This window comes from Rhinopithecus roxellana, chromosome 13, assembly GCF_007565055.1.
Source record: "Rhinopithecus roxellana isolate Shanxi Qingling chromosome 13, ASM756505v1, whole genome shotgun sequence".
NCBI classification, from domain to species: domain Eukaryota; kingdom Metazoa; phylum Chordata; class Mammalia; order Primates; family Cercopithecidae; genus Rhinopithecus; species Rhinopithecus roxellana.
The window spans coordinates 104,376,747-104,402,233 of NC_044561.1; the positions used below are offsets into that span (position 1 = coordinate 104,376,747).

The following is a 25,487-nucleotide window of genomic DNA, read 5'->3' on the forward strand; positions in this document are numbered from 1 at the left end:
GTTTGGGTTCCTCATTCTCCCCTTCCCCTTCATTGCCCACAGCCTCTAGGGCTGACCTCAGTGTATGATGAGAGGCAGGAGAGCTGAGTGCCAGTTGGACCTGCCACTGACTAGCCGGGGGACCCACTTTCCCATGGGCTTCCATTTCCCTATATGAAAAATAACTTCATAATTCTGCTCTGTTGACTTTAGCCAAGTATGATGAGGCCTATAGAGAGTAGAACATAATACATCCATTCCGCAAATGTGTATGGAGGGCCTATTAGATACCAGGTGCTTCTTTTTTTGAGACAGTCTTGCTCAGGCTGTAGCCCAGGCTGAAGTGCAGTGGCATGACTACAGCTCATTGCAGCCTCAACCTCCCAGGCTCAAGTGATCCTCCCACCTCAGCCTCCTAAGTAGCTGGGACTACAGGCACATGCCGCCATGCCCAGCTAATTTTTTTTTTTTGGCAGAGACAGGGTCTCACTATGTTGTCAGGACCGGCCTCGTGCTTCTGGGCTCAAAGCAATTCCCCCACCTCAGCTTCCCAAAGTGCTGGGATTACAGGCATGAGCGCCTGCACCCAGCCTTTATAACCAGACCCTTTTAAGGCATAGCTGCAGTGCCATCAGCTTAATGAGATCCGTATTCCTCCCATCCTCACCTACTCTAATAGGTTAGTACCATCTTACCTTCTCTTCTACCAAAACCTGGTATCAGGGAGGTCTTTGCCATCAGTCATTCACACTTAAGTGTGAATCACAATCCCTTATAAGAAATCCCTCTGCACTCTTTGGGCAAGACTCTTCAATGTTTAAGGGGGAATAAATCCAACTCAAAACTGGCTCAAGCAGAAGGAGGTTACTGGAAAATCCCTGAGATATCAGCTTCAGGCAAGGCTTAATCCAAGGCTGGGAGTCTATATTTCTCTAATTCTTGACTTTGCCGTGCTGCTGCAGGCCTTTTTTTCCAGCTAGAAACCAAAGGCTGGCTCTTTTTGGCCAGAATTGAATCACATGCCCATCTCTGCTTCTTTCTTTCTCTCTCTCTCCCTTTCTTTTCTTTCTTTCTTTCTTTCTTTCTTTCTTTCTTTCTTTCTTTCTTTCTTTCTTTCTTTCTTTCTTCCTTCCTTCCTTCCTTCCTTCCTTCCTTCCTTCCTTCCTTCCTTCCTTCCTTCCTTCCTTTCTCTCTCTCTCTCTCTCTCTCTCTCTCTCTCTCTCTCTCTCTCTCTTCTTTCTTTCTTTTTGAGATAGAGTCTTGCTCTGTCACCCAGGCTGGAGTGCAATGGCGCGATCTCGGCTCACTGAATCCTCCACCCCCCAGGTTCAAGCAATTCTCCTGTCTCAGCCTCCCAAGTAGCTGGGATTACAGGTGCCTGCCACCACGCCTGGCTAATTTTTTGTTAGCCGTGTTGACCAGGCTGGTCTTGAACTCCTGACCTCTGGTGACCCACCTGCCTCTGCCTCTCAAAATGCTGGGATTACAGGCAGGAGCCACTGCGCCCAGACACCCATCTCTGCTTCTATTACTGCAACTCTCATTGGCTAGATTTGGTTACAGACCCACCTCTACAGCCAGGCGTTGGAGTCAACTCTATCCCAAGCCGTAAACTGAGACGAGGGGAGGAGTAATTCCCAAACGAAAATTGGACAACTGTTGTTAGAAGAAGGGGGAGTGGATTCTATGCAAGAAAGAACTACAGCTGCTTCTTTCAGAGAACTTCTCATCCAACATCTCATTTCACATTTGGAGACACTGAGGCTCAGAGACAAGCTGAGACTTGCCTAGGGTCACACAATGACCTTATGGCAGATATGGGACCACAATCCAGGGCTTCACACCCCCAGCCCTTGCAGGCTTCTGCTTAAGCATAGAAGCTCCCAGAAAACCATCTCCAGCCCACTGCGTGGATGCTCAGGCAGGCCCTGGCCTCTCCCCCTTGAGCTTGACTCTGAGAGCACAGGCCGAGTCTCTGAGGCCTCCACAGCCAGCATGGTGACCGTGGGAAGCAGCCAGGCACAAGCAAGCCGACCTCTCTCATTTCCCTCAGCAGAGGCTGAGGTGATGAGGAGCAGGTTTCAGGTTCCCAGGGTCAGCAGTGGCCTGAGGAAGTGTCTTTACCAGGGATCAGCAGTTCTGAGTGGGTGTGCAACCAGGCGGGCTACTTCTGCTCTCAGAGCCTGCTTTTGAAGCACATTAGACGAGAAATGCATATGCAGAGATTTTACACAATCCTTCACATCCCTAGTCACATAGGACCTCAGGCCAAGCCTGAGAAGCAAGGCCTGCTATTTAGCAGGAAAGAAAAACAAGGCTCAGAGAGGGCAAATGACTTGCTCAAGGTCACATCCCCAGTCAGTGGCACAACTGCGATCCAAACTCAAGTATTCTGACTCCCAAGTTCAGCCTTCATTCTGCTACATTGGTGGATCTCAAATTTTAGTGTATATATTAATTTCCTGCAGAATTGTTAGAACTACAGATTCCAGGCCCTCACTCCCAGACACTGGTTCATTCAATCCAGAGTGTGACCCAAGAATATGCAAGAATCAGTGAAGACTTTTTGAGTTCAAATGGCAGAAACCCAACTCAAATTGGCTTAAGCAAAACTGAGAATTTATTTGCTTGTGGACTGGAAAAATCCTGAGGTGTATAGGCTTCAGGCACAGCTGGACCCAGGTGCTCAATTTATCTTCAGGAATTACTTAATTTCCATACCTCAGCTCTGTTGTCCTCTCTGGTGGCTTCACTCTAAAGCAGCTTTTACCTTGATGACGTTGAGGTGGTTTCCAAGAACTCGAGGTTCCTACATCTCAACAATCCTTGTAGAAAGAGGGTGCTTTTTCCCTAATTTTTCCAGCAAAATCCCAGGGCAGACTGCCTCAGTGAGGAGGACGTATATGCCTATAGCTGAACCAATATCTATAGCCAGGGGGCCAGAGGATACGGGATTCTCTGATTGGCCAGGCCTGTGTCAAGTTGCCAATCCCTGAAGGCAAGGGTGGGATCCGCCCCACCAAACCTCATGCACTAAGTGGGAGAAGACTGGTGCTCCAAAGGAAAATCCAGGTACTGTTATCTGAAGAGGGACAGATGCTGAGGAGGCAGGAGCAAAAGAGGTTCTCTAGGCTTCTTGGCTAGAATGTTCACATGAATCGCCTGGGAACCTTGTTAAAATGCACATTCTGATTTGGGAAGTGGGGTCTGAGATTCTGCATTTCTTACAGCTCCCCTATGAGGTTGAGGCTGTTGGTTCTCAGGCTAGCCACACTCTGAGCACCATATTGCATTTCTAAAGTCACTCAATCCACTTTGTCACAAGGCACTCTGCAGAGAGGCCCTGGACTACATAAACCTCTTTCTTCCATCATTCTCTCCCCACCTTCACCCCATCGCCTGTTCCCAAACCCACCCAAATAATATCAGCGCCATCTGTTTGGGAACCACTCACCAACATACCATAAATTCTGCTGACAAATCACAGTTGAAGAAATTGTCCATTGTGCCCTCCAGTGACTTTTTTTTTTTTTTTTTTTTTTTTTTTTTTTTTTTTTTTTTTTGAGACAGAGTCTTGCTCTGTTTTACAGGCTGGAGTGCAGTGTCATGATCTTGGCTCACTGCAACCTCTGCCTCCCAGGTTCAAGCAATTCTCCTGCCTCAGCCTCCTGAGTAGCTGGGATTACAAGTGTGCGCCACCACACCTGGCTAATTTTTTACATTTTTGTAGAGTCAGGGTTTCACTATATTGGCCAGGCTTGTCTCAAACCCCTGACCTCAAGTGATCTGCCCACATCGGCCTCCTAAAGTGCTGGGATTACAGGCATGAGCCACCGCACCCAGCCCCAGTGACCTTCTTATGAGGAGCCACAGAACAAATTGTCTTGAATTTATACTCAAAAAATACTTGTTTCTGTCAACAGACAAATTGTTGTGCTTCCTGGGATCTTATGGTGATGTTGTACAAGTTTCCATTTTTATCTTGGCTACTAGGAAGCTCAGAGATAAATCTAGTACTCAATGGTAGTAGCAGTCCCATCCTGGGCTTCTAGTTCAATAATCTTTCCCTTCTATATGGTGCAGAGTAACCCTTTTTTAGACTTGCAGTGCTCTGTATATGGTTTAATATTATAAGCTCCCTCAAATCCTTTTTGGAAGTCAGTTCTTCTTTGGAATATTCTTGACTTTCCCCCAATCTTTATCCATTCAGATCCTCCCTGTTCTTCAAAACCCAACTCATTATCTTGCTGCTCAATTATTATTATAAACAGGTTGCTTTTTATATGAACTTATTAACATACACATAGGCACATACATTCATTTTACAAGAGTGGTTTGATGTTGTACATGTTTGCAGTTTGCGTTTTTCACCCAATAAGTATTTTAGCAATCTTTGCATGGCCCCTCCTATCTTTAGCACTCCCTAGTAGCTTCTTTTTCTTTCATTCTTAAAATTGTGGTAAAATACATATAACAAATTTTCTGTCCTAATCATTTGCAAATGTACACTTCAGTGGTATTCAATCCATTCAGAATGTTGTGCAACCCTCACCATCATCCATCTCCATAATTCATTTCATCTGAAACGCTACACCCATTGAACACTAACTCCTCATTCCCCCTTCCCCCAACCCTTGGCAACCACCATTCTACTTTCTGTATCTCCTAATAGCTTCTTAGTATGTGGCTTCGGAATGTAATTGTGTGTCCAGTCTCCCTTTTTCAACTCGGTCGTAGGAACTATGTCCTGATGCTTTTATTTTCTTTTTTGTTTGTTTGTTTTTTTGTTTTTGCCCTGTCTTATGGTGCTGACAGACGCTTTTACTTCCTACTACATAAAGCGTGGCACGCCAGGCATGCAGCCATTCACTCACTGTGCATGACACTCCTACTGTGTGCCAGGAGGCACTGGGCTAAGCACTGAGGAATGCAGGCGTGAGCACCAGCCTTTCCTGTACTGCAGTGATGGGAGCATTCTCTCTCTGCATGTTTGGATACGGTAGCTCTGAGCCACAGACGGCTGTTGAGCACAGATGGAGTCATAACTGCGATGTGCTCCAAGAGTAAAATCCACACTGAGATGTGAAGGCTTAGTACAAAAAAAAGAATGTAAAGTATCTCATTAATAATTTTTTATTTATTATATGTTAATAATTTTGATATATTGGGTAAAATAAATACATCTTGAAATTAATTCACTTGTTTCTTTTTACTTTTAAAAACCTGACTGTAAAAGAAATTTTTTTTTAATGAAAAATAGGCCGGGCGTGGTGGCTCACGCCTGAAATCCCAGTTGTTTGGGAGGCCGAAGCAGTCAGATGACCTGAGGTCGGGAGTTCAAGACCAGCCTGACCAACATGGTGAAACCGTGTCTCTACTAAAAAATGCAAAAATTAGCCAGGTGTAGTGGCACATGCCTGTAATCCCAGCTACTCAGGAGGCTGAGACAGGAGAATCACTTGAACCGGGAGGCAGAGGTTGTGGTGAGTGGAGATTGCACCACTGTACTCCAGCCTGTCTCAAAAAAATAAATAAATAAATACAATTTAAAAAATAGAAACTAAAAATAAATTTAAAAGGGAAATAAAAATAAATAATTTTTTAAAAAGGAAAAAATAAAATAAAATAAAATTTTAATTTTTAAAAATCAGGCTGTAGAAAACTTCAACTTATATTTGTGGCTCGCATGACATTTCTGGGCCTAGTGACCATGAACATGGACATTTCTGATGCCCGGTCCACACCAGGCAGTAGACATGGTTCTCTCATTTAGGGGGACAATCACATTTTACACAAATTTGACTCCTGCCAGTGTATCACTTTTAGAAAAATCACACTTTCAGCTGGGCGTGGTGGCTCATATCCCAGCACTTTGGGAGGCCAAGGTAGCAGGATCACTTGAGGTCAGGAGTTCAAGACCAACCTGAGCAACATTGTGAGACCTGCCCCCTTCTCTGCCTCCTGTCTCTGCAGAAAATACATTTTAAAAGATTGACCAGGCATGGTAGTTTGTAACTGTCGTCCCAGCTACTCAGGAGGCTGAAGTGGGAGGATCACTTGATCCTGGGAGGTCGAGGTTGCAGTAAGCACCACTGCACTCCACCCTGGGTGACAGAGCGAGACTGTCTCTGAGAAAAGAAATCACGCTTTATAGTGAGAAAATGGAACTCATGGGAATTCCCTATTTTAAAAAGAGCGAACTTCTCCAGTGTTGCAGTATCTAGGCTTGTGAGTCAGAGGAATTGCAAACTGTGCTTGCTTCATGCTCTGGGGCAGTGCCACGTCTGCCAGTAAACAGAAATGGTTGTGGTTAATGTTTCTGCAGTGCTTACTGCATGCTGGGCACTTTGACACTCATCAACTTGCTCAATGCTCACCACCACCCTGTGAGGTAGAACCCTCGCCACCCTTTCTCAGAGGTGGCCTTGGATTGTGAATGAACACAGGTCTTCCGAGACCCCTCCCTCGGGACCCTGTGACCATCTTGAATATGTACATTGATCACGTAAGTGAAGCATACGAGGTGCTCAACATGTGTGGATTGGGAATTACAACGCTCGCAGCTGCAGATCGGTGGGTGCCCAGAGAGACGGAGTGAGCTGTCCTACCTCACACAGCGCTGCTCTTCCCAGAACATCTTTATGCTGACCAAAACATACGAAATGTGAGATCATTTTATGTCATACACGCCACACAAGATGCATGTTTAATTTCCCAGAACTGTCATAGATATTTATCTCAAAGAGAGGTGCTGGTTTCAGTTTTAACTGCATGCAAGTACATTATAAATCTGTGATTAATTGTGATAATTTTTCAAATTAATGATCCAGCACTCCAAGAGTCTGAATGTGTTCCTTACTTTATTTCCAAAAGACAAATGAAGCAGAACTGCTCAAGTCTTGAAGTGGCAAATCTTTCCCAGTTCCCACCAGAAGAGGCAAATCCTTGTAAATAAAAGGAATCTTTTTTCGTTTTTAAAAGTAACTCGTCTGGCCGGGCGCGGTGGCTCAAGCCTGTAATCCCAGCACTTTGGGAGGCCGAGACGGGTGGATCGCGAGGTCAGGAGATCGAGACCATCCTGGCTAACACGGCGAAACCCCGTCTCTTACTAAAAAATACAAAAAACTAGCCGGGCGAGGTGGCGGGCGCCTGTAGTCCCAGCTACTTGGGAGATGAGGCAGGAGAATGGCGTGAACCTGGGAGGCGGAGCTTGCAGTGAGCTGAGATCCGGCCACTGCACTCCAGCCTGGGTGACAGAGCGAGACTCCGTCTCAAAACAAAAAACAAAGAACAAAAAAAAAAAAAAGTAACTCGTCTAAGCCTAGAAATTTGGGCGTTTTTTTTCTTTGTTTTTTTCCTAAACCACAACACATGTTTATTTTAACAAGATAAATATAACTGAGTTCTAACTGCTTTAGAAGAAAATGGCAATTGTGCAGAGATGAGAAAAGCAAGCACTTCCTTATGTGGTTGTCACAGCCTGCGTTCTCAGCAAATGTGTGTGCACATTTTGAGAAAAGAAATGAAACATTTCTTCCACTTTTACAATTATGTTTTTACTCTACTCGGAGTAAATGTGTTTTGTTTAAGCATCCTTAAATTAATTGAATACAGCAGCAAAGTCTGCAAGCTCTACCTCCAAAATGTTCCCCAAACCTGTCCAATGCTTAACTCCTCTCTGCCCTCACCCTGCCCTGGGCCACCATCATCTCATACCTGAACATTTCGGCAGATTTCTCACAGGGTTCCCTCCCCTGCTCCCTACTGTCCATGCCTCACTCAGCCACCGGTGGGATTATTTAAAGTGCAAACTGAATTCCATCATTCTCCTGTCAGAAACTTTCCATCATCCTTAGAATAAAATCCAAAGTCCTCACTGCCCCTACAGGGTGTGGTGGCCTCATCACCACCACCCTCTCCCCTGCCCATGAGCTTCAGCCACACTCTCCTGCTTTCAGTGCCTCCAACTTCTCTCCAAGCACGTGCCAGCCTCAGGGCCTTTGCATTTGCTGTTCCCTCTGCCTGGAACACTTTTCCCTCAGAGTGTCCCCTGACTGGCTCCTTCATGTCATTTAGACCGCAGGTTCTGTATCCCCTCCTCTGAGAGGTCTTCCCCAAATGCCCTGCCTAAAAGGGCCAGACCTGTTGTTTCCCGTAGCATCCTCTCTTACTGTCCTCACACTTTTCACTAACTCAATTTGTCCTGTTATTTGTCCTGTTATTTATTTGTTGGCCTGTTTATTGTCTCTGTGTCCCATTCGGCTGCAGTTGAGTTCCTGAGGGCATGAACTTGCTTCCCTTGTTCACAGTTTAGAAAAGTGCCCAGTAAATGTTGGCTGTGTAAATGGATGAATGAATTACCAAATAACTCAGAGAGAGACAGAGAGAAAGAGAGGAGGAAGAGGAAGAAAAAGAAGGAGAAGAGAGAGAGGAGGAGGAGGGAGGAGGGGGGAAGGAGAGGAGGGGGAGGAGGAAGAAAGGAAGGAAGGAAGGAAGGAAGGAAGGAAGGAAGGAAGGAAGGAAGGAAGGAAGGAAAGAAAGAAAGGAAGGAGGGAGGGAGGGAAGGAGTTATAAGCCATTTACAAAATGATACCAGGAATACAGTGCCTTGACAAACTAGATTGTTTGAGCCATGTTATGTGACCTCATCTTGTTATTTAATATAAAAATGGCAATTTATCATCTGATAACACTGTAGTTTTTCTGTAGTGTTTGCTCTGAGCCTGACACTGCACTGAGTGTTTCCCCACCGTAGGTCTTATTATTGTCCCCATTTTGCCGATGAAGACCCAAGAGGTGGGTAGGGGGCAGGAAAGTGGTCAGTGAGGTGCTGCTGGGGTGGAGGGGCCAAGGATCAGCTGAGGCTTTCTGACCTGAGAGCCGGCAGTGCCCACCACCTGCTCTGCCCCCCAACAGCTCAACCTGTTACATTTCTTTTTGTTTGTTTGTTTGTTTGTTTGTTTTGAGACGGAGTCTCGCTCTGCCGCCCAGGCTGGAGTGCTGTGGCCAGATCTCAGCTCACTGCAAGCTCCGCCTCCCGGGTTCACGCCGTTCTCCTGCCTCAGCCTCCCGAGTAGCTGGGACTACAGGCGCCCGCCACCTCGCCCGGCTAGTTTTTTGTATTTTTTAGTAGAGACAGGGTTTCACCGTGTTAGCCAGGATGGTCTCGATCTCCTGACCTCGTGATCCGCCCGTCTCGGCCTCCCAAAGTGCTGGGATTACAGGCTTGAGCCACCGCGCCCGGCCGACCTGTTACATTTCTGTTATCCTCATGCCATCCTCTGAATAAACACCCATCACGCTGGTCCTTGGTACCCATGACAATGACAGCTTGTCAGCCCTGGGCCAGTGCTATGGCACGTGGACATGGGGAAGCCCAGAGGTGGCAAGGATGGAGTGGGCTCCGTGTGGGGATGATGAGGGTGCATGGAGCTGGAAGGGGAATTAATACTGGGAAGGCCAGTGGGAGCCAGTCTGGGGGCAGGGGACCTGGAATGCCAGCATCAGAAGACTTCCCCGCGTGAGGCTCTTGGTAACCGGGGCTCACCTCCCTTCTGTCTGCTGCAGGATGGGGTGCATGAAATCCAAGTTCCTCCAGGCCGGAGGCAATATATTCTCAAAAACTGAAACCAGCGCCAACCCACACTGCCCTGTGTACGTGCCAGATCCCACATCCACCATCAAGCCGGTGAGTAGGGGAGGTCCCAGTTTCCCTGTGGGCTGCCAGATGCTGCCCCAACATTGCCCTAACAGCCTCCTGTCTTCCCAAGGCTGGGCAGGGTGAGCTTGGAGTGAAAGGGAGCTGACTGGCCACCAACAGTGACCTGACTCCACTCTCCGGGATGCAGTGCCAGCATGCATAGGGACAAGGAAGTCACCTCTCTTTTCCTGCAGCCCAGGTTTGACCCGTCAGCCTGGGCTCCACCAAACAGGTTGAGTGAGCATCTCAGGCCTCAGGCCTGGGTGGAAGCAAAAGCAGTGCTGAGAGTAATGAGTGACCAGTCATGATAGCAGCTGAAGTGACCATGTAATGGCAGTATCAGCAGCACTGCAAAAATACAGTAACAATTGTCATAGTAATAGTACCAACCATAATTACACGAGTATAAGACCAAGAGTAGCAGCAGGAACAACAGCAAGAGTTGAAAAAAGAGAAGCAGTCATGCTAGGAGAGGTATTTACCAACTTCTTTTATGTTTATACAGAGCTCACTATGAACCAAGCACTGTTCTAAGCCTTTACGGTTATTAGCACCCTAATCCTTACAATAATCCTACTGTGTGACACACAAATACATTCTTCTCAAAAATGAAACCACAGACCAGGTGCAGTGGCTCATACCTGTACTCCCAGCATTTTGGGAGGCTGAGGCGGGAGGACTGCTTGAACTCAGGAGTTCGAGACTGCATGAGTTATGATCACACTACTGCACTCCAGCCTGGGCAATACAGGGAGACCCTGTCTCTTTAAAAAAAAAAAAAAAAAAAAAAAAAAAAAAGAGAGAAGCTGCTTAGAACACCACAGTTTAGGTGTCATTTCCCCTATGCATGGACACTTAGATTATTTCACATACATAATGGAGCCTTTATTTAGGGACTATAAATCATTGGTGGGCCTATGATTTCTTCAAATGTAGTCAGAAAACACTGATCTGGACCAACCCCCTCACTGTGTTTTGAGGGGAAGGGTCAAGCAGCATCCCCAGTATGTCCAAGACCGAAGGCCAAGGCCACAACTCAAGAAACCTGGATCCTGGCTGGGCACGGTGGCTCTCCCAGCACTTTGGGAGACCGAGGTGGGCAGATCACCTGAGGTCAGGAGTTCGAGACCAGCCTGGCCAACATGGTGAAACCCCGTCTCTTCTAACACTACAGAAAATTAGCTGGGCATGGTGGCGTGCGCCTGTAATCCCAGCTACTTGGGAGGCTGAGGCAGGAGAATCACTTGAACCCGGGAGGTAGAGGTTTCAGTGAGCTGAGATCACTCCACTGCACTCCAGCCTGGGTGACAGAGTGAGACTCCATCTCAAACAACAACAACAAAAACAAAAAACAAAAACCTGGATCATTTTGTTTGCTGGCTCTGCCGCTAATGTGCTGTGTGGTGCCAGGCGTGTCCCCTGCCCTATGTGGGCCTCCTCCCATGACATACAGGGCTAGGGTAAGATGGTCTTGGGTATCCTTCTCAAGACAGACCTTCCGTGGGTCCCCACACATTGGTCAGATTCATTCCCTTCTCCCATTTCTTCCCCGCAGGGGCCTAATAGCAACAACAGGAACACACCAGGAATCGGGGAGGGTAAGTATCTCCGAGCAGATGCAGTGGAGTCATGTGTCCTGCAGAAGATTCCACTAGGCTCACTCAGCTTGAGGCAAAAATACCAAACAGTCAAACCCCCGTCGAGAATCCCCGAAATTTCCTCTGAAGTACTTTGCACAGGCTATTGTGTTTCTAGAACGCTGTTTAGTAACATGAACAAAACATATTTAGCTTTAAACTTGAGAATCACACCCAGCATGGTGAGATGCCTACTTATACTAGGAGCCACATATTTTTGGGTGCAGAGCTGTGCCAGGTGCCAGGCGAGGGTCACCCAGGCCTGTGGATGCACTTAGACAAAACCTCACCCTCCGTGTGTCTCCCTTCCCAACAGGCTCTGAGGACATCATCGTGGTTGCCCTGTATGATTATGAGGCCATTCACCACGAAGACCTCAGCTTCCAGAAGGGGGACCAGATGGTCGTCCTAGAGGAGTGAGTCCCCATCCCACTCCCCCTAAGACAGACCTGCCTCCTCTACTCAACTATGTGCTCTTCTGTGCTTCCATAAAGAACCTGATAGATGGGCTATCTTATCCTGGGTACAAATGTCTAAAGAGAAGCTAATCACAATAGTGGAGGAAGGGTTTGCTGTCAACCTGGATGAAGGGGATTGTGCACTTACTAAGAGTGCACATCCAGCCTGGGATGAACAGGTGAAGCTTTCTCAGGGAAGCCTTCCTAGGGCTCCTGTGATTAAGCCACCGGTTTTTACCTGTGGACCAGGCCCCATCAAGGTGACCTTGCATTCGGAAATCCTTGGATCTCTGAGTTTGCCACCTCCGATCTCCTACAGCCTTCACCATCGTGGGTATAGTGTCCAGTATGTGCTGAATCCTGAGAACGGGAGAGGTCATGCCTGGTTGGGCCCCCAAGCCCACTCTCCCCTATTATCAGCCCCAGCTGAACCATTCTGAGTCTCCATGGGCGCAGGACCCTGCCATGGGTATAGCCAATAAGACCAAAGTTACAAGTCCAGGGAAGAGGAGTGGAGCCAGATACCCAGGGCTCTGGGCTGTGGACAGGGTGATTCCAGACCCTCAGATGCACAACAGGAACTGTCGTAAGGATCCCTACCCTAATCATGGGCACATGCTGGGGGGCTGACATAGTCACAGCCCTGTCCCTTACCCTACTGACTTTCTGGAGGCAGGGGATTTTCTAGGTCAATGCTGGGGAGCTTGAGGAGACTGGAGAATGATCCTTCTGCCCCTAACACCTTTACTCCCTCCTGTCCCTCAGATCCGGGGAGTGGTGGAAGGCTCGATCCCTGGCCACCCGGAAGGAGGGCTACATCCCAAGCAATTATGTCGCCCACGTTGACTCTCTGGAGACAGAGGAGTAAGTATCCTATTTCCTACCTTCCAGAAAGAGTCAAGCAAAGTCAGCCTTGTTTGCAACTCAGGACCTCTGCACACACTGTACCACTGCCTGGCACATACTCTTCCCAGGGCTCTGGGCTTGACTGGCTCCTTCTCTTCCTTCAGGTTTCATCCTTCCAGTCAGGGAAGAGAGGCTAAAGTGGGTCCCCGCTGTGACTCTGTCTTGTGGAAACCTGTTTTATTCCCTTCCGAACATGTTTTACTAGCAAAACGACCTTGTTTCTTTGGTTGGTTACACGTGCATTCCCTGCCTGCCCTGCAAGGAAGAGAGCTGGTGAGAGCAAGGACTTTGTCTGCTGCTTCATCCTCAGCACAGGCTGGCATGCAGTCAGTGCTCAGTAAATATTGTTGAATGAAGCATATAGTCTTGCCAAGAAGGGTCTCTGGAGAGGTGAGACAGCTCACACCTGGCCAGTCATCCCTCATTTGTTGTTTTGTTTTGTTTTGTTTTGTTTTGTTTTGAGACGACAGGGTCTCACTCTGTTGCCCAGGCTGGAATGCAGTAGCACCATCACAGCTCACGGCAACCTCAGCCTCCCCAGGCTCAGGTGATCCTCCCACCTCAGCCTCCCCAGTAGCTGGGACTACAAGTGTGCATCACCATGCCCAGCTAATTTTTTAGTCTCCCTATGTTGCCCAGGCTGGTCTCAAACTCCCTGGCTCAAGTGATCCTCTCGCCTCAGCCTCCCAAAGTGCTGGGATCATAGGCCTGAACCACCGCACCTGGCCCATCCCTCATTTGATTCATTCGACAAACACATGCCCATGACTCTTCAAGCCCTGTGCCAGGCTAAGGGCTGTGGAAACAAATAAGATATCTCCCTACCCTCAAGGAGCTCCCCGTAACCCATCATTCTTGGCTGTGGGTTCTTCTTGTGTCTAGCTTGACTCTAAAAATATACTTCAATCATCCATCCATCCACCCATCCATCCATCCATTCATCCATCTATCCATCCATCATCCAACAGATACCTGTTGATTCCCTATTCCAGGGATACAAGATGACTCAGATGGGGCTCCCCGGTGGAGATGTTATCTGTATGGTGGATGAGGTTGATGAGTAAAAAGATGACTACACTGAGGGGTGGCAGTGCATCCCATTAAAAACCAGCCAATCAGAAGTTGACAAATGACAGTCCCCATTGTTTTGTCTCTTCTGCCTCCTCTTTCTGGCTAGATGGTACTATGGGTTTGGGATGCTTGCCTGTTAAAAATGAAAACGTTTGGGCTTTTCCCATTATAAAGCTGCCCCCTTCTTGTTGGGCATCGTGGCTCACATCTGAAATCCCAGCACTTCGGGAGGCCAAGGCATGCAGATCACCTGAGGTCAGGAGTTTGAGACCAGCCTGACCAACATGGTGTAACCCCATCTCTACTAAAAACACAAAAAAAGTAGCTGGGTGTGGTGGTGCACACCTGTAGTCCCAGCTACTCAGGAGGCTGAGGCAGAAGAATCACTTGAACCCGGGAGGCGGAGGTTGCAGTGAGCTGAGATATCACGCCACTGCACTCCAGCCTGGGGTACAAGAGCGATATTCTGTCAAAAGAAAAAATAATAATAATAATGCCACCCCTTCTTAGTGATCATGGAACTGGGGGCTCTGAGCTGCTTCTCTCTCCTTCTTCCAGGCTTTGCCCTGGGTCATCCCATTCTCTGTTTCTCCACTCCAGGGTCTGAACATTTACAGAATGCCTGGGTCACCTCATGTGGTCCTTGCAGCAACCTTGGAGGAGGCATGGCTGGTATTATTTCTCAAAGGCAACATAATTGCTAAGTGGAAAATGTAGAGTGTAGACAACATGAATGGGAGATTATCATTTGCAAACAAAGGCAAAATAACCTAGGTGGGGGTTTCTCAGACATGAGCAGCATCAGCATCGCCCGGATTGCTGGCTAACAAGTGCTTTCCGGCGCCCCACTGTCAGATTCCGAATGTGCATTTCTAACAGGTTCTTGGGTGAGGTAGCTGCTGCTGCTGCTGCTCCCAGGACCCAGCTTGGGAACCACTGATCTAAATACACATATGTGGCCAGGCGTGGTGGCTCACACCTGTAATCCCAGCACTTTGGGAGGCTGAGGCAGGCAGATCACTTGAGGTCAGGAGTTCGAGAACAGCCTGGCCAACATGGTGAAACCCTGCCTCTACTAAAAGTACAAAAATTAGCCAGGTGTGATGGCGGGCGCCTGTAATCCCAGCTACTTGGAGGCTGAGGCACGAGATTCGCTTGATCTGGGAGGCAGAGGTTGCAGTGAGCTGAGATCACGCCAATGCACTCCAGCCTGGACGACACAGCAAGACTCTATCTCAAAAAATAATAATAAAAATTAAAAATGAACATGCATATCTGTCTTCAAGGCACTCAGGGGTCCTTATGTCTGAATCAAGAAACTGCTAACAGAGGTTGCCTCTGGGGAGCACAACTGGGACCTTGGGAATCAGGGCGGGATGGAATCTTAGTTTCTCTCATTCCCCCTTGAAATAGGCAATACTTTCAAATGTTTCAAAATGCAAATGTGGGGAAGCATGCAGAAGAGAGAGTGAAAAGTCTTCTTCCCACCCTGTCCCCAACCAGCCACTTCCCCTCCCCAGAAGCAACCAGTTTCTCGTGAGTCCTCCCAGATGCTTCTTCCTTATATAAGAACAGACATCTCTTCCCACTTGTCTCACACAAGTGGTAGATACCACACACACTGTTCCATACCTCTCGTTCAGACCTTCCATGCAGCACCTCGTTCCTTTTTTTTTTAGACGGAGTTTCACTCTGTCGCCCAGGCTGGAGTGCAACGGTGCGATCTCAGCTCACTGCAACCTCCGTCTACCGGGTTCAAGCAATTCTCCTGCCTTAGCCTCCCAAGTAGCTGGGATTACAGGCATGCACCACCATGCCTGGCTAATTTTGTATTTTTAATAGAGACAGGGCTTCTCCATGTTGGTCAGGCTGGTCTCGAACTCCAGACCTCAGGTGATCCGCCTGCCTCGGCCTCCCAAAGTGCTGGGATTATAGTCGTGAGTCACTGCTCCCGGACACTTCCTTCCTTTTTATACCACAGGGGGTCTGTCCCGTAGATGTCCATTTAACCTCTGCCCCATACAGTGGTCTCTTAAGTTGTTTCCAGTCATGTACTGCAGCGAATCCCCTGGTGTATATGTCATTTCTCCCTTGTGCAAGATACATGGGATAACTTCCTAGGAGCAGAATTGTCAGGGAGACAGTTCTTACTTCTACATTGTTGAATATTTTACCATGGCACAAGTCACTTTACAACATGAAAGCAAAGAAGGTAGATGGGCAACATAGCATGGTGATTAAGATCTTGGGTTCTGGAGTTAGACTGCCTAGCTTCAAATTCTGCCTCTACAACTTCCCAGCTGTGTGACTCTAGGCAAATTACTTGCCCTCTCTGTTCCTCAATTTCATCACCCATAAAATGGGGCCGGGAGCAGTGGCTCACGCCTGTAATCCCATCACTTTGGGAGGCCGAGGTGGGTGGATCACCTGAGGTCAGGAGTTTGAGACCAGCCTGGCCAACATGGTGAAACCCCGTCTCTACTAAAATTACAAAAGGTAGCTGGGTGTAGTGGTGCATGCCCGTAATCCCAGCTACTTGGGAGGCTGAGGCAAAAGAATCGCTTGAATCTGAGACGCAGAGGTTGCAGTGAGCCGAGATCATACCACCGCACTCCAACCTGGGTGACAGAGCAAGATTCAGTCTCAAAAAAAAAAAAAAAAAAAAAAAGGGAAATGATACAGGTGATAACTCCATAGAGCTGTTGGGTAGACAGCAAGATAGATGTTAACTTTCTCCCCAGTTGTTAACAGAGGAACCAAAGGCCCAAAGAGGAAGGCAACTTGCTCAAAGTCAGACTGCAGGTTTGTGGCAGGGCCAAGGTGGGCTGAGGTCAGGTCTGCGGCTTTTTTCCAACTGCTCCTCACCCTAGTGAAGATGAGAATGGATTCAGCTGCTGCTGCTTGAACTTTTCCACCCAAGTATCTCCAATACTCAGGAAGAATAAAGAAAAGATCCCAGGATATGATCCTAAGTATAAAATTCTTTCCAATCTCAAGTTGTAGCTTAGAAGTTCATGCCAACTTTACATTCAACTCTGTATATGCAGAGGAGGATTGGTTGTAAAGCTAACAAAACTCAGGCCCTTCACAGGCTTCCAAGGTCCCAAGAAGCCTGCAGCCTTGTGAAATCTGCAAAAGTAAGACTTTGACCACAGTTGGTTAAGACTGCTGTCTGTTTCCACTCTGTCTTCCTGTCCCTCACAGCAAGCGGCACCGGAATGACCCGTCAGCTTTTTGCACTTGTAATGCTGTATTATTTTTCTTAAAGGAAGCTCCCCCACTCCAAATTGCATAGGTTTCAGTCTCAGCAACAGAATTCACCTTGGTAAAATGTCTATTTTGATATCAAAAGAGTGGCTGCTTTCCCCTCTCTCCCCAAAAAAATCCTTGAGTAAAACTGATGCTGCAGGAAGCCAGACCCTTTGTATCCTGACATCCCCCTGGGACTTGCATGGCCACAGGCACCCTGTGTAGGCAGGACAGGACTGCACAACCCCAAGTTCACATTTGTCCCCTCCCTTTTCCATCAGGTGGTTCTTCAAGGGCATCAGCCGGAAGGACGCAGAACGCCAACTCCTGGCTCCTGGCAACATGCTGGGCTCCTTCATGATCCGGGATAGCGAGACCACTAAAGGTGACACCAGCCCGCCCCACACTGTCTTCCCTGCAGAGGTGTCCCAGGTGGGACTGGCCACCACCCTTCCCTTGGAAAATGCCTTAGCAAAGGCTGAAAAACCCAACCAGGTGCTGTGGCTGCCAGGTTTCTCCTGCTCTTGACCACCTGAGCCAAGGAGGGTTGAGGCTCTGTGCCTGGCTTGGCCCTTCTAATTCCCCATAGCTGCCAGTTTAGGTCAGTGGCACTAGTGCCATGTGGCTTAGGCCCTGAAAACAAAGAAACATCCAACTGAAGCTTGATCTTCACTAACTTGGTTTTTCATTTGTTTTGGTTTTTGTTTTGTTTGTTTTTTGAGACAGAGTCTTGCTCTGTTGCCAGGCCGGAGTGCAGTGACGCGATCTCGGCTCACTGCAACCTCCGCCTCCCGGGTTTGAGTGATTCTCCTGCCTCAGCCTCCCAAGTAGCTGGGATATAAGCACTTGCCACCACGCCCAGTTAATTTTTGTATTTTTAGTAGAGATGGGGTTTCACCATGTTGGTCAGGATGGTCTCGATCTCCTGACCTTGTGATCCACCCCTCTCGCCCTCCCAAGTGCTGGGATTACAGGTGTGAGCCACTGCGCCCAGCCTGTTTTGTTCTGTTTGAGACAGAGTCTCACTCAGTTGCCCAGGCTGGGATGCAGTGGCACAATCTCACCTCACTGCAACTTCTGCCTCCTGGGCTCAAATGATCTCCCATCTCAGTCTCCCGAGTAGCTGGGACTTCAGGTAGGTGCCACCACGCTGGCTAATCTTTTCTTTCTGTCTTTCTATCTGTCTGTCTGTCTTTCTTTTTAGTAGACATAGGGTTTTGCCATGTTGCCTAGGCTGGTCTCAAACTTCTGGACTCAAGCAATCTGCCTACCTCAGCCTTCCAAAGTGTCAGGATTACAAAGTATCAGGATTGTTTTTTGCTTTGTTTTTTTAAAAATACCCATAACAGACCAAGTAGGGGAGGCCAAGGCAGGAGGATTACTTAAGCCCAAAAGTTTGAGACCAGCCTGGGCAACATAATGAGACCCCATCTCTACAAAAAATTTGAAAAATTAGCCAAGCGTGGTGGCATACATCTGTACTCCCCAGTACTTGCAAGGGTGAGCTCAGATGATCTCTCAAGTCCAGGAGTTTAAGGCTGCAGTGAGCCATAATGGAGCCGCTGGACTCCAGCCTGGGCAACAGAGCAAGACCCCATCTCTAAAAAAAAAAATAAAATACCTATTACAATATATCTTATCCACAAGCCTCCTTCCTCCTTTCCTTCCTCTGTAAGGAAATGAGGTAGGATGAGGTCACCAGAAGAGAATCAAGCCAGCCTTCTCTGGGACTCTGCTGAAAATGCTCCTTGGAAGCTTTTGGAAGTTTTAATGTCAGGTGACCAGCTTCCTGGAATTTCTGTGCTGCGAGGGTGGATTCATGCTGGTTGGGTGCATGGATGGCAAGAACAGGCCTGGAAAACATTGCATAGCTCAAACTGGCATCAATTGAGGCTCACTGCCTCAAAGGAATGAACATCAGTAGGATTCTTGTGATTTCAGATTCCATGCGCTAAGTCCACCTTTACTATTTAGGTTCACAACTGCTTGACTCAAATAAGCCAAGTACATTGTATAAAATGTGACCTCACGGTACCCTGAAGCAAACAGATTTGGGGACATTGATTAAAGGCATGTTCCTCGTGTGGCCCTCTACTTGACCCTCAGCTATCTGAACTGGCGACGCTTTCATGTGGCTAGGATAATGCTACTCACAGTCAGTGTGGCAGCTCAGTAAATGCTGGGGCTTTGCCTCCTCCCACCCAGCGAGCCCTGTTCAAGCCCCCAGGGGGAAAAAAAAGGAGACAAAAAGACAAAGCTGTGCACAGCCCAACGCTTCTCCTCTCTAGCTGTGCCCAGGACAGCTTTTGGCTTGGGCTGGTCCATTCTGCAGACAAGGGCAAAGAAATCAAAGAAACCATCACAGATCTGTGGGGCAGGAAAATGAGCCCGGTCCAGCTTTCACAGCCCTGTGAGATGGGGCATGGTGGGAAGTGTAGCCGATGTAATAACAGTTGCAGCATGAGGCCCCTGAATCCCACCCTGCTGCTTCCTGGATCGTGCCACGCCCCATCCAGCCGCAACCAAGCCAGTCTCACCCACAACTGGGACAGAGTGGCTAAGAGCGGCTCTGGAGCCAGCTGCCTGGATTTGAATCCCAGCTGTGCCACTTACTAGCTGTGTGACTGTGGGTGAGTTACTTCACCTCTCTGGGCTTCAGTTTCCTCATCTATAAATGAGGATGATGATATTATAAAACCCCTACCCCAGGAAGTTATTCATTCATTAAATAAATAATATAATTTATGTAGTTATAATTCATTATAATGAATGTTATTCTTATTCATTCATTGTTTATTTATGCCGAGTGCTTTGAACTTGCCTGGCATGTATTCATTCAACAGTATAAACTGGCCAGGTGAGGTGGCTCAAGCCTGTAATCCCAGCACTTTTGGAGGCTGTGACGGGTGGATCACCTGAGCTCAGGAGCTGGCAACCAGCCTGGCCAACATGGTGAAACCCCATCTCTACTAAAAATACAAAAATTAGCTGGGCACAGTGGCACATGCTTGTAATCCCAGCTACTCAGAAGGCTGAGGTAGGAGAATCACTTGAACCTGGGAAGCAGAAGTTGCAGTGAGCCAAGATTGCACCACTGCACTCCAGCCTAGGTGACAGAGTGAGACTCCAACTCAAAAAAAAAAAAAAAAAAAAGTTTAAACTTCCCCAAATCCTATGGCATTGTGCTATTATCATGGTAGAGAAAACTGAGATATAAGGACTAATAACTTGCCCAAGGGCATTCAGCTCACAAATGGCAAAACGGTGGTCATGAGCTGAAAGACTTATGTGTTTCTGGTCTATGTGATAATATAGGGTGGTGCAAAAGTAATTTCAGTTTTTTCCACTACTTTCGATGGCAAAAACTGCAATTACTTTTGCACTAGCCTAATATGTATGTTAGGTTCCCATTGCTGCTGTAACAAATTAATACAAACTTACTGGCTTAAAACAACACCCGTCTATTCTCTAACAGTTCTGGGGATCAGTAGTCTGACCTCACTGGGCTCAAAATGTCAGCAGGGCTGGTTCCTTCTGGGGGTTTCAGGGGAGAACTCATTTTCTTGCCTTTTTTAGCTTCCAGAGACTACAGCATTCCTTGGCTTATGGCCCCTTCCTGACATCTGTCCAAGCTCTTGTTTCCATCTTCACCTCTTCCACTTTGACCTTCCTACCTCCCTCTAACAAGGACCCAAGTGATTACACTGGGGCTACCTGGATCATCTGGAATAATCCCCCCATCTCCAGATCCAGATCCTTAACTTAATCACATATCTAAAGTCCCTTTTACCATGTAAGGTAACATTCTCAGGTTCCAGGGTTTAGGGCATAAGCATCTTGAGGGACCATTATTGAGCCTACCACAGCGTGTTCACATTTCAATAACTGAACTGGATTTCTGGATTTTTTCCAGAAAAGTCATAGCCTGAGTTCTTATGAAAAAGTAAAAAATACAGTATGGTTTCTTGACTTTTGGTAGAGTAGATGATAGAAAGATGGATCAATAGATCAGAAATAATGAAGATAATGATGATGATAGCCAACATTTGCAGAGTGTTCAGTTTCCAAGTAGTTTACAGGGGTTACTTATTTTAGCCATCAGGCAATAGGATCAGGTAGGGAGGCATGAAAATGATTCCCATTTTACAGATGAGGAAAATGAGGCATAGAGAAGTGACATAGTCACGTGGCCAAGGTTTCACGGGCAGGGGTGTGGTAGAGCCTGGATGAGAGCCCAGGATGCCTGACTCCCACAGCCCACTCAGACCCTCGTGCACTTCTGCCGAGGTGCCAGCGGTAGCCTTATGGGGTGTGAGAGTGCTAATGCAAGGTGACAGACCTCCAAGATGCCATTCTGAGGGGTTTCTTTTTGGTCAATTCAGGAAGCTACTCTTTGTCCGTGCGAGACTACGACCCTCGGCAGGGAGATACTGTGAAACATTACAAAATCCGGACCCTGGACAATGGTGGCTTCTACATATCCCCCCGAAGCACCTTCAGCACCCTGCAGGAGCTGGTGGACCACTACCAGAGTGAGTCCCACCCCGGGAGCGGGGGGCGGCGGCATCCCCACCACGATGGGCCTGGAGACTCCTAGTCATGGATGCACTGCAGCCCCTGAGACCTGCTGTGTTCTTCCTGGCCATCCCCAGACAGATGCTCTGGGTGCTTCTGAAGGCTTAGGACTGTTGAGCAGGAGGGTGGGGTGGCCAGGATGTAGAGGTGGCACCCCGTCACACTCTGCTTGCTTGGGAATGTCTCTGATGGTGGCAACCAGGTGGAACACTGGACAGATCCAGTGGACCAGGCAGGGCGGCCTCCGAGGAGCAACCTCTGGCTAGCTGGCTCGGTGCTTGTTGCTCTCAATTGACCAGGGACTCTGTTCCAGAGGGGAGCGATGGGCTCTGCCAGAAACTGTCGGTGCCCTGCATGTCTTCCAAGCCCCAGAAGCCTTGGGAGAAAGATGCCTGGGAGATCCCTCGGGAATCCCTCAAGCTGGAGAAGAAACTTGGAGCTGGGCAGTTTGGGGAAGTCTGGATGGGTAAGGACCCAGGGCCAGAGCCCACAGGGCCAGAGGGTGGAGGGGAGAGGGAGGTCACTTGCTTCTAGGAGCACCTTATGGCAAAGTGGGAATGCTACCCAAGGCAGAAGTGGAGATTTAAATAATAGCCATAAAGAAACAGTTCTCTGATAGCAAACCAAATTGTCTTGCTGTGCAAACACTGATTTGCCTTTGAGACCAGTCCTGTAGGGGTCAGAAACTTCCTTCTGGGAAGCAGGTGTGACGGATGAGGAATCCCTCCCTCATACAGAGTGGGGACTGCCTAATAGTTTAGGAATGAGATAACCAGAGACCTTTTCAGATAATGAAAATTAAGAATGGGGAAATGCAGCTTGGAGATTTCCAGGCAACTGATGAACAGGTTATTCTGAGCATCTACTGTGTGCTCAGCACTGTTAGGGTCTTGTGGGAAAATCAGAAAAGCACATCTCACAACTGCTGATTTTCCCCAAGAATTTAAAAACAACATTGCCTGCTTTGCAGGGGTGTGGGATAGATGCAGTGCCCAGCCCAGTGTGGGGACCCTGCTGTGTTAATACTCCACTACGTTCCAAATGGGAGCGAAGACAACTTACAGGGATGCAAACAACTCAGCCAGATAAAATAAGTTTGAAATCCATGTATTTTGACTGCATTTATTGAGATTCTGCTGCATGCAAGGCCGGGCACGGTGGCTCGCACCTGTAATCCCAGCACTTTGGGAGGCCGAGGCGAGTGGATCACTTGAGGTCAGTAGTTTGAGACAAACCTGGACAATATAGTGAAATCCCATCTCTACTAAAAATACAAAAATTAGCCAGGCGTGGTGATGGGAGCCTGTAATCCCAGCTACTCAGGAGGCTAAGGCAGGAGAATCGTTTGAACCCAGGAGGTAGATGTTGCAGGGAACCAAGATCACACCACGGCACTCCAGCCTGGGACACAGAGTGAGACTCTGTCTAAAAAACAATAATACAATTAAAAAGAATTTGACAAAAAAGAAAATATGGAAAGGAAGGTAAGACAGATCTGAGTGGTGAGATTGGAAAGCCAAAAATATCATATAAGGCCCTAGACTCCTACTACAGGAAGCCCACGGTTCTAGATTGGAGCTTCCTGGAAGCCAAGGCAAAATAGAAACCCAGGCAATTATAAAACTGACAAGACCCACCAAATGAAGCAGGGTGGGGTGAGGTGAGGGAACAGCATGTGCCAAATGCCTGTGGTGGGAGGGGAGTTGGGTGCTTGAGGGACTGAGTGACCTGCAGGGTGACTGGCACGTAAAAGGGAAGGGGAGTTTAGTGGCTGATGAGGCTAGAGAGGAGGACGAGGCTGGGCCATGCAGGGCCTGGGGGTCATAGTGAGTCTGGCATTTATTTAAGAGCAATGTTAAGATTAAAGTGGGCAGTGTGTGTCTGTGATATAACCTGAGCGGTATTTTAAAGCTATTTTTAAATCCTTGCAACAGCACTTCAAAGGCAAGGCTTACCATTTCCACTTTACAGATGAGGAAGCTGAGGAAGCACATCTCGCACCTGCTCAGAGAGGTTAAGCGACTTGCCCTAGTGTGCACAGCTGGGAAGTGGTGAACCCGCCTTTCAACCCACATTTGTCTGAGGCCTAAGCCCATGACTTCGCTTCCCTCTCTGAGAGTTGAGATAAGCAGGAAAGGCTTTCTGGAGGAGGCAGGTCTGCAGCTGGGCCTTCTATGGTGGTAAGGGAGACCAGTGGGCTCTGATCACCTTCCCTGCTCTCTATCCCCCTCCAGCCACCTACAACAAGCACACCAAGGTGGCAGTGAAGACAATGAAGCCAGGGAGCATGTCGGTGGAGGCCTTCCTGGCAGAGGCCAACCTGATGAAAACTCTACAGCATGACAAGCTAGTCAAACTTCATGCGGTGGTCACCAAGGAGCCCATCTACATCATCACGGAGTTCATGGCCAAAGGTGCTGCATGCTAGGGCCGGGGGTGCAGGCTGTGGCCTATACTGGTCAATTGCAGGCTCAAAGGTAGCTTGGACATGGTTCTTGCCCTTGAGATGGCCCCAATCTGGCCAGGAGCTCTTCCAACAAGTACTCATTGAGAATCTAATATGCAACAATTCAGCCCTTCTGGTTAGTGCGGTGAAATCATGTTAAGGGGTCACCGGGGAAGGGAGAACAAGGGGCTCCCAGGAGAAGGGAATGGGGCCAGAATACTCCTGGGCGATGGGAGAAGGGGCTTATGGTTCACAGTGAGCCTTAGGGGCCAGGGTGTGGTGGGGTGGTGGGGGTGCCACTCTCCCGCATCAGCCGTCTTCCCTGTACTTGCCAATGCCCTGGGAGAGGGAGCTGGCAAAGCAGCAGTTCTGCCCCCACCCCCACCCTGCCACAACTCAGGATTTCTTGGGGAATTTTTTTAGGCCACTGTTTCACAACCATTTTCAACCCCTGACATTTTTTTTGTTTGTTTTTTAGGGACAGGGTCTTGCTCTGTTACTCAGGCAGTGGTGCAATCATAACTCCCGGGCTCAAGTGATCCTGCCACCCCAGCCCCCCGAGTGGCTGGGACCACAGGCCCATGCCACCACACTCAGCTAATTTTATTTATTTATTTACTTATTTATTTTTAGAGACAGGGTTGCCCTCTGCTTGCCCAGGCTGGAGTGCAGTGGTATGATCATAGTTCACTGTACCCTCAAACTCTGAGGCTCCAGGATCCTCCCGACTTAGTCTCCCCGGTAGCTGGGACTACAGGCATGCCCTACCACATCCAGCTCATCCCAAAAAAAAATATTTTTTTTTTTTTTTTTTGAAACGGAGTCTCACTCTGTTCCCCAAGCTGGAGCGCAGTGGTGCGATCTCGGCTCAATGCAAGCGCCACCTCCCAGGTTCACGCCATTCTGCTGCTTCAGCCTCCCAAGTAGCTGGACTACAGGCGCCTGCCACCATGCTTGGCCAATTTTTTTGTATTTTTAGTAGAGACCGTGTTTCCCCATGTTAGACAGGATGGTCTTGATCTCCTGACCTCGTGATCCGCCTGCCTCAGCCTCCCACAGTGCTGGGATTACAGGCGTGAGCCACCATGCCCAGCTTCTAAAATTTTTTTCTAGAGACAGGGTCTCACCATCTTGCCCCAGCTCATCTCAAACTCCTGGGCTCAAGTGATCCTCCCAAAGCTCTGGGATTACAGGCATGAACCACTGAGCCTGGCCTAACATACATATTTGTAAATTTCTTCTAAAGATGGGGTCTTTCTATGTTGCCCAGGCTGGTCTCAAACTCTTGGCCTCAGGTGATCCTCTCACCTCAGCCTCCTAAAGTGCTGGAATTACAGGTGTGAGCCTCATGCCTAGCCACTCTGCCCAGTTTTTGATAAACAGAATCATTTCACACAATCCCATTTAGGGCGATTTGAAACCTCAAGCCTTTTTCATTTTAACTGTGCAATTATGCCAGTCCTGTG

General features: G+C 48.2%; 1 protein-coding gene across 1 annotated transcript in view; it reads left to right on the plus strand.

Moving 5' to 3' along the window:
* Window positions 1-25,487, plus strand: part of HCK (HCK proto-oncogene, Src family tyrosine kinase) — a 49,119-nt gene that overhangs the window by 10,582 nt on the left and 13,050 nt on the right. Inside the window, exons 2-9 of the mRNA XM_010352777.2 lie at window positions 9,547-9,667; window positions 11,235-11,277; window positions 11,633-11,732; window positions 12,540-12,638; window positions 17,282-17,385; window positions 21,383-21,532; window positions 21,889-22,041; window positions 23,810-23,989. Of these exons, the coding sequence (XP_010351079.1) occupies window positions 9,547-9,667; window positions 11,235-11,277; window positions 11,633-11,732; window positions 12,540-12,638; window positions 17,282-17,385; window positions 21,383-21,532; window positions 21,889-22,041; window positions 23,810-23,989 (950 nt within the window). The remainder of the gene's footprint in view (window positions 1-9,546; window positions 9,668-11,234; window positions 11,278-11,632; window positions 11,733-12,539; window positions 12,639-17,281; window positions 17,386-21,382; window positions 21,533-21,888; window positions 22,042-23,809; window positions 23,990-25,487) is intronic.